We start from the raw sequence: 12520 nt of genomic DNA, 5'->3' as shown, positions 1-12520 counted from the left end.
GTGGAAAATAATCAGAGATGATCGATCGGAATTTTGGTAGTAATTATTATTACCAATTTCTTCTAAAGGTTTGATGGTGGATGTGAGCCACTGAGTAATTAGGATATATTTAATCAACTGCTTTGTCGCATCAATACATATTTTAATAATTTATATAAATAGTAGTGATACATTCATTTTATATAGAAAATATATTTCACCAGGGAATTCATTCAGTCAATTAGACATAATCGTTTGCATGAGCGTTGTTTTTAATGATTCGCTCTTTTGTAATTTGATTATAAACAACAAACTGTCGTTCGAGTTACTTTGTTGTATATGTGGCATTTTTGATTTGTTTTTGTAGAGGTCGTTAAAATGAGGCAAAATTTTCCTACGTCAAATATATAACTAGAAACTCCATTAGCGTGCGAAAGCGCACGAAAATTGTTTGTACGTAGTAATTTATTCTAAACGAAAATATTTGTCGTTTAACCCTTAACGGCTTAACGTGTGTGTCAGATGATAATCACCCGTGTTTGTAGGATCGTTAAAATGTCGTATGTTTAGCAGGAAAAACAAGAGTTCACGAAAAATACTGCTTAAAAAGAAAGACACTGAGTAAATTTTAACGCATTTTACTTTAAAATATTCCAAAATAAAGACTGCTTGGTCGTTGTGTAAAAATTAAATAAAAAAAATAATGAAAATTCTGTAAACAATTTTGACATGAAGTCTACGTGGCTATTATTCGCGGTGATGATTAACGTCAAAATGTGTCGACTGCAATGTGTTAATTTAAATTGTTTCTTTAGTGAAAACCAATTATGGGAAAATTTTTGGTTAAACATAACTGGCTTAAGTTCGACCACAAAATACGTGAGCGTAATTAGTAATGATATATCTAATAATTATTTGGTGCGGGATTTTGAAATTGAATTGATCAAATACCTAAACGTGGTCACCATTGTACCATTGATGATTTTCAACTCTAAAACAATGATCAGAATACTGTGCCAAGAAGACGAAGAGTGCGATCGTAAAAACGAATTGATTTATAAATACTCGTCTTATAGGCAAATCTTCTTTATAGTGCAAGGAGCTTTGGAAGATATGCGATCGACTTGGTACGACCCTAAATGGGTAATTTATGAAAATTCTAAAAGATCATATTTTATAATAATAATAATGATTGACCATCTAGAAGATGTTGCTTGCAATTCCTATGATTTTTTAAAAGCTTTAAAGATTAAAGTGGGTGAGTATTTCAATGAGATTTGGACTGTGTTTCAATTGGATGAAGTTACGATCGTGTTTCCGAATCTTTGTTTTGAAGAATATGTTTTAAAATACGATCTAACCAAGACTTTCGAGAGTAAGGTGTACGAAGACGGTGTGTTTGTAATGTCTATGGAAGATTCTCTGTTGCATAATTATAAGGATTTCAATCAGTATCCGATTGTCGTGAATATCTTTGAAAGATTTCCTACTTTTGTTAAATCGATGCCGATGAGTTCTAGGGAAGCTTACGAAAAGGACGTTAAGAGCTTGGAAGGTATTGGCGGATTAGATGGATATGCTTTAGCGAACATGGTGAACAGGCTTAATTTTAAGGCTGTATTGTTGGAGTCGGCCGATAAAGGAGAGTATGGATACAAAAGGCCAAACGGGACTTTTTCTGGCAGCATCGGGGACATAATAACTCGCAAAATGGACATTTCGCTGAATGCTCGCTTCATCAAACTTTACGGCACAAACGAGGTGGAGTTCACGGGGCCGGTTTATTACGATCAATTCTGCGTCTTGGCACCAAAGTCGCTCACGATACCCACATGGATGAGCATTTTCTTGGTGTTCAGCAAACCCGTTTGGATGGTGATAGGCATCACCGTCTTGCTGGCTGGCACCGTGTGGTGGTTCATGAAGACCAGGTTTCCTCATGCGGACACGCCCAAAAGCACGGTGCCCGAGTATTATCTATTTTTAGATATTTGCCTGTTGATGACGTCGTCCCCGTTGGCTGTTTTGCCTGTCATAAACAGGGAGAGATTTTTAATAGCAGTCTGTCTCATGTTCAACTTGATATTCGCGGGACTGTTTCAGGTGAATCACGTTTATCTAATATAAATTTATTAATGCTAAAAATATCACGCGAAACGTATACATGCACTGTATATTTTCATGTAACTTATTCAGCATAAAAATGAAATTTTCGCTAAATTTGCTTAAACTAGTACGCTTCAAGACTTATCAGTTTAACATAGAAGAAAAGCATACTTATAGATTTATTTATTAAAAAGTATTGTAAACCGAGAGAAATAGTACAATGCCTTTTTTTCTGTAAATATTACTAACGTACAATTGTTTGGAAAATCTTTTGAAATTTGTTTAAACTTGCTTTTATACAGTAATAATTTACTAACCAAGCAGCGCAAAATTAAAAAAATTCTATGGCAACTAATTATTAACTAATACATTAATAAATTCACACAATAAATGATTAGTGATATAATTAATACATAAACAGTCAGTAAAGCTTTATTAGATTTTGTAAACTTTTTTATTAATAGCGAAACGAGTTATTTTATGATTACGTACATACTTAAAATACTATTCGAAATATCACTAAATTAAACAAGGCCACGATTATTAATTAACTTTGCGTTTCGTGCTCGAATTATCGCGCTTTGCATTCAACACCGTGCTTTTTATTAGTGAAATTCACAATTTATCATTTAACTAAATTTATTGTATATTATTACTGTAAGGGGTTTTAAGAAATATTTGTCATATGAGATCAGCATAGGATTTTTTATCTGATAATTATGATTTGGCAGGTTTTCTCAATGCATCATGATGGCCGGTTATACAAATAAGTTTTATTTACCATTTTACATACGTAAACTTAAACATACACACCACTTCCTAGTCATAGTGCCTTTTTAAAAACGACTCTAATTTTTTTTGCACGGATCCACCCTTTCCTATGCAGTATAAGCACACGCAGTCGTTGTAAAACATTTAAAAATAATCGTACAAATTTAATTTTCAACAAAAAGAGATTGTCATATTTATTTTGGTGAATTTGCTGATTTTTGAGATGAGAATTTACAAAATAAAATTTCTGAGTTAACTGGGCATGTTCGGTAAGGAAGTTAACAGACATATTATTAAAGATTCACACAAAATGTTAATGTTCGCATTTAATATAAAAAAATATTATAGTGCACACTTAAAATAAATGAGCAACTTTTCACATATTTTTTTAAATTCCTCATAGCTATCACCGAAAACATTCTTGTGTTTAATAAGCTCGCTGAGAAGCTGGAAAAGCGTTTTTCAACGCGGAGGGGCAAGAGTAAAGGACGCGATCGCGACTCTCTAGCACAGTGCTTCTCAAAAAATTTTTTTTAATATATTTATTAATTTTATTTTAATTGCCAAAAATATAAAAAAGCACATGCGGGCTAAACTTTTATGTGCGCTTAGCGGCACGTTTGAGTAGCAGGTCACAAAATATGTGGAGTATCTATTCAAACGATTTGTTAGATTATCGTTAATTTAAAAGCAAAAATAGTTTAGTAAAAATCGAACTTAGTCTTTCGTTGAATTCACGTAAAACGAACGGTTTTACGTGAATTCAACGATTTTGTGATTCATTTTACATTCCAAAATTTTTATATAGGTGAATTTTTTTTCGTGCGAAATAATTAGTTTATTTTCTTTTTTATGCTCTTAATTGATCCACAAACCAGGAGTAACAAGTGTGCATATCAGGTGCGAACGGTGAGATACATCCTCTTTCTCTCGCTTGCGTGTTAAGTGATGAGAGTGAGTGAGAAGAAGTGGGCGTGTATTGCAATAACGCATGTAATGTACACTCTTATCTCTCACTCACTTTCGTCACTTAGCACGCGAGCGAGCGAAAGGGAATGTATCTCACCGTACGCGTCTGGTACATATATTATTAATCCAAAGTGATTTTGTTGTGTTTCGCTATGATTATAAATTAATATTTTTTTGAGCGAATCAATATAATTACTTTATTTCTACATCCTTACTGATTAGTGGTTCCCATTTCGTGTTTCGTATCGACTTTCGAAGTTTCTATTAAGTGTAAGTTGTCAGAAAATTATTTTATAATTTGTTTTTTGAACAAAATAATAAATTAATATAATTTTATTTTTTTAAATGAACATATGGTATCGAGAAAACTCAGTGGTGCTGTATATTAAATAAAAATAAAGCTGTGAAATGAAACGATTCAAAACAGTGCAGCACAATTACAAAATTGGCTAGCGAGTACTTAAAATATTACAAATGATACAAACACTTCACAAATAGAGGCTCGAGAAAACATATAATTTGAAGAAATAACTGCAATTGAAGATCGAAATTTAAGAAGGGTAGTTAAAGAAGGAATTGAATTGACCTATTAATTTCAATGATCCTCCGTTCTGACTGCCGATCAGCAATAATATAAAACGTATTATAATTGAACATTGGCCAGAGCAAGGAGAAGAAGCAGATTTCATGGAATTTGCATCAGAGGACAGAAGAAAGGAATGGTTTTCGAAAAAATGTTCGAACAGAGAACGAATTTATCGTAATTAGCTTATTAAAAAAAAACTATATCGTTACTATGTTTTCCGTGCATTTATTTTGTTGAAGGAGGATTATAAAATCAAAATCGAGAGTATTTCCGATCATGAGAATTCTACATCTCAGCATGACGCATATCTTCAATGAAAATGTTTTGAAAAGATGCTGATAACCGGCGGTTTTATAGACGATTCGTTGCAAAAAGCAACACAGATGGAAAACTAAAACTGGCGAAATATTTTACGTGTTGTGTTAGATGTTCTTTTATTCTGTGCGAAAAAGAATTTACCTCTCAGAGGTACGCAGTAACATAATTCACGATTTAAAAAAAATCTAATAGAATTTATAAGCCGATACAATAAGACGATTGCGAAACACATTATTAATCACAATATAAGACTCTAAGGGAAGCTTGTTCGAAAGGAAATTATTTCTATAGTTAATGAATCGAAATACTTTTATTTAATGCTTGACTGTACACCTGATTTATCTCATCGCAAACAAATGTGCTAAATTATTCGTTATATAGTTATTAATAACAAGTTTATTACGACTATAGAAAGCTTTATAGATTTCATTGCGACTAAAAGAAAAAGCGGTAGCGGTTTAGCTAATAAAATTATTAATAAATTAGAAAAACATGGGCTAGATATTTCAAATATCAGATGTATCAGAGTATATGATAATGGGGCAAATATGTCTGGTGTATTTAATGGTGTACAAGCCATAATTAATCGAAAAATTGAAAAAGTCATAAATGTTCCCTGTGTATCACAACCCTAATTTTAATCTATACGTTTCTTGTCAATTCAACGACTAGATGGGATAACTAATGTATGCATTAATACAACTTTAAAAGGTCAAACAGACACATGGTGGGCTTAGGTGCAAATGCCATCAAGGAATTGGGTCAGTAAATACGATTAGTAAATGAACAATCCTTACTAGGTATCGAAATTAAAAACCTATTGAAGCAAATATTTTTTTGTGGACACTACTTGCATGGAATTAATTATTGCAAGAAGTTGATGAGTAAACAAAGATTTGCAGTCAAAAATGATAACTATAATTAAAACTTCACGTTTAATACAAGGATTATCTAATACCTTACAGTAAATGAGAGACACCATATGGAAAAAACGGAGTCTACAGAATTTGATAAAAAACGATGTAAAATTTTATAATGATAAATTTTTATTTATTTTTAGTTCGAGTTTCACGATCGCGTCCTCTTTGATGCTCATTATAGCCAAAACGTCCGCACTAGTCGACTCGCCATCCGGCTCCATAATATACTGACATTGCACATTGATTTATTTAATGTTAGCTACGAGGAACTGGTCCGTTTGTTAATATTTAATTTTGTGATTTTTTCTTTTTCTTATTATGTATTATTTTTATACATTTTTGTGTGTATTGTTATAATACAATGAATTGTTATTTTTTTATCATCATGCTGCATTGAGGTAACATGCTAGGTCATGATAGTCTTAATTTAAGAATTTGTTGCTTAACACAAATACACATTAACACAAATCCGGGAGTGCAGTAATCGATACACATATAATCTATAACTTATGTAAAAAAAATCATAATATTTCACTGTGCGTCGTTAAGAATAATGTTATAATTATTGCATTGTCAGCAGTGGTTAATTTTAGAGAATTTGTATAACTCAAATACGAAAAACTCGTTAAGCTAAACATATTTGAAAACAAAGGGACAACGACACCGTAATCAACTTAAGTATAAATGATCAAGGCATTTGTATTTTCAAAGACAAAGACACGCTAAGCTAAATCGTTTAAAATAAAAGCACATCGTATTAAGCTTAAGTATACGATTATTTTTTTTCTTTAAAATATGAAAAAGTTAAATAGATATAAATAAAAATTTGCAACCCTATTTTTGTAATCATAAATGATTTCATGTATATGTCAATATTAATTAATTTTATTATTTGTAGGGCTATTTAAGTACGGCCTACAGTACGACCACTTACTATCCTGACATCTCCACACTTGAAGATTTGGATAAATCTGGCATAAAGATCGCTACAAAAAACGTAGATATTTTTGGCTTAAACGTGAGTCGCGTGGGCCATAGTTTAACCAAGAAGATTATCGTAGATGAGAAGCATTCAATAAATATAGCGGCGACGAAGAGAAACTTGGCTGTAGTCGAGAGAAGAACAGACGCTGGACTTTTAATCAACAGGAATTTCACCACTAAAGATGGCCAACCGACTTTACACACTGTCGAAGAGTGTCCGAGAAGTTACCATTTGGCTTATATTGTTTATAGAGGGTATCCCTTTTTGGAACAGATTAAAAGGTTTTTTCAGTTGGCGGTCGAGGGTGGACTGAACGAAAAGTGGTACCAAGATACTGAATTTTCTCTTTTGTTAAAGATCAGGCAAATGCAAGAGGCGAGTGTCGTGACGAAAAAGCTGAAGTTGGTGGATGTTCAAACTTCTTTTTTGTTCTTGCTGCACGGACTTTTAGCTTCGATTCTGGTATTTATGGGCGAACTTGGACTTTCGTATAGAAAGCGCAAAGGCATTAAGAAAATGACCAGAGAATATCCAGACGTGCCTAGAATTAACAACGGTATTTTAAAAAGTCAATACAGATTTTAATTTTGATATAAAATAATTAAATTTATGTATTTTTACACTAGTTGCTAAATAATTAATAAAACGATGTATGAGGTAAAATATATCAAGTTTATTACTATATATTTTAATTCTATATGCGGAAATTTAAAAATAGCGAAAAAATTATTAAAAATTAATGATTTAGAAAAATATATCAGAACTTTACGGTAACTTTAAAGCTAAACCCTATTTAAAAAGTATACATACTATAAAATATTAAATAAAAATATATTTACTATAATAACTTAAACACGATTGCTATTTTTTAAAATTGGTTAAAGTGTTATTGTTAATTATTAAGTAAGATTGATTTCTAATAAGTAAATAATTTATGAATAAGAATTATATTACAATTTATAAATATATCTGTATTCTTAATAATTAACACGCAAGTTTATGAGCGACGAAAAGTTGTACGAATAAATTATTTGTATTTAAATGTTTAATCAACTTATAAAGTTTTTGAGATATTAATCAATTTATAAGTAATGTTAATCGAAGTCGGTTTACTGGAAATTGTGATAATAATTTATATTTTAAATTTTATGAAAGCACTAAACTTGATAATAATTTAATATTGTGTATTAATATAAACATTTATAATTTACGTTTATTAGAAACACATTAGGAGGAATATGGTTTTATGTTTATAATATGCATGTATGTATGATATTTACTATTAAATTGTTTTAAATAAACATGTATTTTATTTTAGAATTAAATATACATTTTATGCCTTAATTCATTAGCGCAGGTACACTTTCTCGAAGAAATACACAATATTATGAATAGAACCACGTAGTAAATACTACGTGGTTCTATTCTTAATATTGTATATTTCTTCGAGAATGTTTATAGTTTTATTTTATCACTGGAAAATAATTTCTACTGATGAGTATTAAATATATTGTTTTTCTTTTGTGAAATGAGACACTATTTAAACTAAAAAGGTTTCGAAGGGGAAAACAGATTTCATTATAGAAAAATTAGTTAAATGTATAATAAATATCTGGATTCTTGTTCTCACATTAGTTCCTTAACTTTCACGGAAAGTTTAAATCTAATATATAATAGATAACCCAATGCATAAAATTATACGTACTAGAGCTATTTAAGTTTTTGCCGTGAAAGTAAATTATAAATCTATAATGAAATAGCTTATCCTGTTTCAAAATACATAATTATAATAATAAAACTTCATACTTTAGAATATATTTCATTAAGAATCTTATCAAACTTGATATAACACTATAACTTCAAAGCAGTATATATATACTTAACGAACTCATTAAATTAAAAACAGCGCAAGATATTTAAGTCTCATAAGAGTATGTTAAGAAAAACTTAAGGTTTTACTACTGTAACCTGCAGTTCCAGTAGCTACCTGCAGAATATTTGTCCAATGTCTTTGGGTTATTGATATAATATTTAATAGGGTAAATACAAAATGCATCTTTACGCTTTTCACAAGTTATTTATATTTGTATATACATTAAACGCAAACGCATTAATAAAAGAAAATATCATTTAACGACAAAACACCCAATTTTATAATAAAAAGAGATACAGTATTTTATTTGGAAAAGTAGCTATAGTATAATAATTTATTTTGAAATGCATTTATCACCCTTTTTGAAGTTACATGGAAAATGCAAGAAAAATTATTACTCATTTTAACAACTGCTTCAAACGACGAATTGGTTTATTCTATGAGAACATATACGAACAAGTCATTATGAAAAAGCAGAAATATTATACTTTAAATCTGATGGAATCTACAATGATTTTTTTTATTTTACAATCACATACGGCAAAGATATTTTTAAAGGAGTTGATGTATCCTCATTAGGAACATTTCTTGGCTTAGTTTAAATTTATTAAGATTCATATACGACGGGTAATATGAAAGTAACGTAATTCAAACAAAACTTTATTCCATTCTCTAAGATACCATAAAAATTGATAATTTTGTGTAAGAAAGAAATTGGATCGAATTCAAGGTTCAGAATTAATTTTTCGTTCAAAAGTTCGTTGTCTATTCTGAGAGGAAATGTGTAATTTAGCTGATAGTTTTAATGAAAAATATTGAGTTGTGAAAGTATCGTATTTGAGTCATATATTTAGCCATACGAATGAACTAGAGCTTAAGTAACCAGAGTTGTGCTGCCATTTTTTAACAACTGAAATATTTTGCTCTCGATGGATTAAAATTAATAAAAAAATTGAAAAATGTCTTTTCTCATTTCTTATTATTTTTTATTAATAATATATTATTAATATAAAAATGACAATGAAGCAGCGCCACAAATTAAAACTTTTTATAAGTTGAGAAATATTCAGAACTTACTTCGAAGGAAAAACTTTAAGTGTAATTTTTAACATACCTATAAATAAAACACGCTTTTAATAAATAGCACCGTAAACGACGATTTTTTGGTAAATCTTTCGAATTTATAAAAAATTGCCGTCATTTATAATGAGCATGCTTTTTTTTAGTAATTATATTAATTTTTCAAAACTTTTTCAAATTGAGAATCATTTTAGTTTAAACGGTAAAAAGAAGTTCTGCAAGTGTCAAATTAAATTTAATACACATTTTAGAGCAGTATATAATTTTAGAAAAGCCCTTAAGTTAAATTAAATTTTTGATATTAGAAATATATATTAGTGAAAATGTATTTGGATTTGATTTATTGACACAGCTAGTAACATTATATTTATACTAGTTAAAATATAACTCTACTGAAAAATACATATATTATATTTCAATCAATACGTAACAAGTAGTTTACTTGAATACAAAGCACTGATGATATATATTTGTTACTGGAACCCATAATTTTTACTGCGAAATTAGTCTTTTATGAGCGTTATATTATTTTATATCAATTTATACCTATAAAAAATCGCCATTGTGTATTTTGTTGATTTAGTTCTGAGCAAACTGCCCACAGTTTGTTTGTAGCCATAACACACGTGTCAATCATTTCCGTTATGTTAATTAACATCACACACGCGAAGCCGAATGTAAACATTTTACACTTCACCTAAAAAAATATTCTTTTTGGGCACGTATAAAACATAATAAAGTATCGAAACAGTCGTTACTTTTCGAAAATCTGTTCAACCACCCACACGGAGCTATCTACTAATCTTCAACCACACAAATAAGCAATTTTTTAAAAACATGAAAACACACACCAGCGTTGTTTTGATACTTGTATATACCCTCGTATTCTCAGCACATTCGTTGAGTTTTATCGATATTTATCCAGAGTCGACATTTCAATGGGAGGGATTTTTTAACAAAACTAAAATCATACTTAAATACACTAATACTGTTAACGCAATTTACGCCGAGAATTTCAACTTTAGCAATTATATAGGATTAGATTTCTATGAAGAGTTTGTAAAGTATTTCATGAAAATCAAGAGCGTACCTTTGAATCTATCTAAGATTACTTTGAACGTGAATCATACGCATGTGATTCCAAATCCTAAAGTTGGATCAAAAAGATTGATTGCTCTAACGTACGACTCTTATCTGAGCTTTAATCGCAGTTTGTTCGTTGATAATTGGTCCATCTTTAAAGACTTTCCTACTTCGTTCTATGTCGTCATTCTTATGGATAGACATTTGAAAGGAGATTGCTCAATTGATTTTTTTCAAAAGCAGTTGGATTTGTTGCTGGATGCTTTTTGGAAGCAGTACGAGATTGTCAACATTTTTGTCGCATTGCCAAGCTTTTGCTCTTCTGCGTACGTTTTTAAGTTTAACCCTTTCAACCGGAGTTTAGAGAAAGTAAATTTAAATAGCGGTGAAAATTCTTTGGCACATTCCCAGAATAACCTTTGCGGGTATCCCTTAAAGGTGAACATTTTCAATCGCACACCTACGCTTTTGCTCCACATGCCTTCCGGTTTGGCAAATACTTATCTAGCTAAGGATACTGAAAATGTAAGGTCTATTGCTGGCGTAGACGGCTTTTTCCTGGGTAATATAGTTAAATGGCTGAATATAACCCCTGTCGTTTCTGAATCGGCCAACTGTTGCCAGTATGGGTCCCTTTTGTCCAACGGAACTTTCACGGGCAGTTTGGGCGATGTGGTATACAAAAAGGCAGACATGTCAGTTAACGCTAGATTTTTGCAACACTACGGCACTAGAGAGGTTGAGTATACGTATCCGACGTATAGTGACCAGCTTTGTTTGATAACTCCGAAAGCTCCCAGGGTGCCATATTGGCTGTCGGTGTTTTTAGTATTTAGGGTTTCGACATGGTGTTTGGTTTTGTTCACCTCTCTCGTCATAAGCTCAATGTGGTGGTTGATTAAAACGAAAATATCAAAATTTCGCGATAAAGACGGCACTATGGTAATAATGGAGATTTTGCTGCTCATTGTGTCCAGACCGGTCAAGCCACCGGAATCGAACGGGGAAAAACTTTTCATATGTACGTGTCTATTTTTCAACTTGGTGTTCGTCGGGTGCTTTCAGGCAAGTTAATAAATACTATAGTAAATATCAGAGAACGTATTTATTATTAAACTATATGCACACTCTTATTTATCTTTTGCAATACATTTCATAAAGAAGCTATCTGAAAAGGTCAATGGCTATATTTTACATTCATTGGTGGCCATTGAGCTTAAAACAAAAGCGCTTTAATTATTGAAAAGCAAAAAAACTATGCGAGTGGAAATTTTTTATTTAATAATCGACAGCTTTCGTACACATATACATACTGCAACATGCGAACCAAGAGCTTCAAAGAATTCGATGAGCGTGAAAATGTTATTTACCGATACTTCGACACCCAATTTAAGGGCAACTCGTCTGGGCTACATCCGTCTGTATAAACGCAAAGATCGAATATATATTTAAGATTTACAAAAAAAATCACCAAAGTAGTATATATATATGTATATAGAAATAAGTTTGTGAAATATGGTAACTATAAAAATAATGATGGGGTGCGGCTCGTGAGGTATGCGCATGTGAACCTTAAGAAATATTCAATGTAAAATTGAAACTACTTTATTTTAATTTAATAATAATTATAATATATGTAAACATTCAATATTCAGTGTTTAAAATTTTAATATGTTTTTATTTTTGTAATTACCCTTAATTACAAGTAAAGAAAAAATCTTTTACAGTGACGTTTTTATTCAACTAATTCTTATTTTAAAGACACTGAATTATTTTTATATATATTGTACGCTATTATTATATAAAGTCTTTGAATACCTGTTAAGTATTTCTGTTGAGCATTTTTATGC

At 30.6% G+C, this 12520-nt stretch overlaps 1 protein-coding gene across 1 annotated transcript; it reads left to right on the top strand.

Annotated features, from left to right (window-relative positions):
• The first annotated feature begins 1488 nt into the window (after positions 1-1488).
• Positions 1489-7271, top strand: LOC148233830 (putative glutamate receptor). Its single transcript, XM_088188940.1, has 4 exons — positions 1489-2082; positions 6548-6667; positions 6992-7190; positions 7261-7271. Exons 1-4 carry the CDS (start codon positions 1489-1491, stop codon positions 7269-7271), a joined length of 924 nt encoding a protein of 307 aa, XP_088045066.1.
• The last annotated feature ends 5249 nt before the right edge of the window (positions 7272-12520 follow it).

This window comes from Plectrocnemia conspersa, unplaced genomic scaffold (assembly GCF_051122295.1).
Source record: "Plectrocnemia conspersa isolate PC_06_02 unplaced genomic scaffold, ASM5112229v1 ptg000007l, whole genome shotgun sequence".
Taxonomy (NCBI): domain Eukaryota; kingdom Metazoa; phylum Arthropoda; class Insecta; order Trichoptera; family Polycentropodidae; genus Plectrocnemia; species Plectrocnemia conspersa.
Note: the sequence above shows the minus strand (reverse complement) of the source record. Positions and strands in the feature narration are given on the sequence as shown.

Coding starts and splice junctions, on each gene's coding strand:
- LOC148233830 (XM_088188940.1), top strand. CDS start 1,489: ATGAGTTCTAGGGAAGCTTACGAAAAGGACGTTAAGAGCTTGGAAGGT. Junction 2,083..6,547: donor TATTCGCGGGACTGTTTCAG/GTGAATCACGTT, acceptor TATTATTTGTAG/GGCTATTTAAGTACGGCCTA. Junction 6,668..6,991: donor TAGATATTTTTGGCTTAAAC/GTGAGTCGCGTG, acceptor CTTTTGTTAAAG/ATCAGGCAAATGCAAGAGGC.